A 1,711-nucleotide genomic window follows, 5' to 3' on the forward strand; every position below is an offset into this window, starting at 1 on the left:
ACACACACACACACACACACACACACACACACTTGTTTTCACATGCTTGTGGGGCCCGTCCATTGACTTCCATTCATTTTTTGGCAATTTTATGTCCTAACCCTGACCACCAACCCTAAAGTTAACCTCACAAGTACCTACCTGACTCTAAAACTAACCAAAACTCTGTTCACATCTTGGTCCTAAACCCAACCCTCACACCCAAAGTCAGCCTCTGAAGTTGTGGGGCCCAGGCTTTGGGCCCCACAAGGAGCACCCGGACCCCACGAGGCTGTGTTTTCTTTAAAACTGGGCTCCACGATGTAGGAAAAACAAGGACAAACACACACACACACACACACACACGCACGCTAGCAAACACGTTCACACAGTATCCAGCCTTGCTTAGGCTCCACCCACCTATTGTCTTTGCCAGGATACATCTGTGTGTACTCCACTCTGAACTTCTTGGCGAACAGCATGAAGGCGTTCATTGGCCGCTTGCACTTACTGGGCGGGGCAACTCCGCCTCCCTGCGCTCTGACCGACTGGGTCTTCGCTGGCTTGTGGTGTCGGGTCTGAGAATGGCTGGGACTGTTGCTTTCTGCAGCGAGATGGAACCAGGTTGTTTCTTCAGGCTGAATGGAACTCTTAACCTCGCTGCTCTCTGAATAAGGAAACGTGATTTAAGAGACACTTTGAAGAACCAAACCTGGGAAAGTGTCTCTGTGAGGAGAAACAGCTCCCCCGCTGGACTGTGAGGCGCGCCGGCGTCTCGCCATACTGCTCAGCACGTAAACGGCAGATGAGTCCAGAGGAGTGAAGTCGTAACTGCGAAAAGATTTAAAATAATCTTTAATGTGCAGAAATTTCACTCGTTTATAGAAAGACGAGCRAAGAGGTAAAAGGAGTAGTGGTGTTTTCTGAAATACTGATTAACAGTGAATATCTTACCTGCTGCAGATAGAGCTTTATTTTGTCTCACGTGTACTTTTTGTGGTCATTAGCCTTTTGTTTTAAAAACAGATAAAAGAAAACGAAAAACAGATTGTTCTATTTTTAAAGTCGTTTTATTTTTCGTCATAAAAAACACGTTGCATATATTTGCCTTCATTATTTCTGTCGTTACTGCGATTTGTGCTTTCAAACAGCCCACTAACTCTTTGTAAATACACAAGTAGAGCAAAGTTGATCAGTGTGGAGGTTTGAAACAAAACTCTTTCTTCAAACTGAGGTTAGTCGAGGAGCTATCAACAACAAGACATTGTTTAACCTTTATTTCAGAAAACACTGAACATTCTTTTTAAGGCAGGGCTATTCAACTAGCGACCCGTGGGCCGGTGGCTTCCATCTGGCCCGTCAACAAGGTCCCTCAGTTTTTACAATTAATTATTATTTTTTACTGAATTTAATCTAAAAATAGATTTTAAGTTAATGTTAAATTTATGACTCAATGCAACAAAAAATAATTAAAAAGGCAAACGATGATACTTTTTCTTTGATATAATGAAGTGTTTCCCCACTGCAGGTTTCCGGCCCCAGAGCTGTTGACTGTAACTGTGGCCCCCTGGGTAGTTGAGTTCAATTGCTATTTTAAAGGCACAGTGTGTAGGATTTGTTGTTTTCAGCGACATCTAGTGGTTGAGTGGTTGAATCATCCTCCCTGGTTCTCCCCCTACCCCCACCCCCCGCTTCCAAACGCAAAGGCATTGCTACTGTGTCTCTCAGGTGT

General features: G+C 44.2%; 1 protein-coding gene across 1 annotated transcript in view; it reads right to left on the bottom strand.

The window, feature by feature from the left end:
• The window catches only part of LOC106524587 (HMG box-containing protein 1), a gene marked incomplete at its 5' end in the record, with an annotated part of 25,352 nt that overhangs the window by 8,817 nt on the left and 14,824 nt on the right, over positions 1 to 1,711 (bottom strand). The window contains 2 exon segments of the mRNA XM_014018448.1: positions 400 to 583; positions 692 to 810. Of these exon segments, the coding sequence (XP_013873902.1) occupies positions 400 to 583; positions 692 to 810 (303 nt within the window).

This window comes from Austrofundulus limnaeus, unplaced genomic scaffold (assembly GCF_001266775.1).
Source record: "Austrofundulus limnaeus strain Quisiro unplaced genomic scaffold, Austrofundulus_limnaeus-1.0 Scaffold193, whole genome shotgun sequence".
Lineage (NCBI taxonomy): Eukaryota > Metazoa > Chordata > Actinopteri > Cyprinodontiformes > Rivulidae > Austrofundulus > Austrofundulus limnaeus.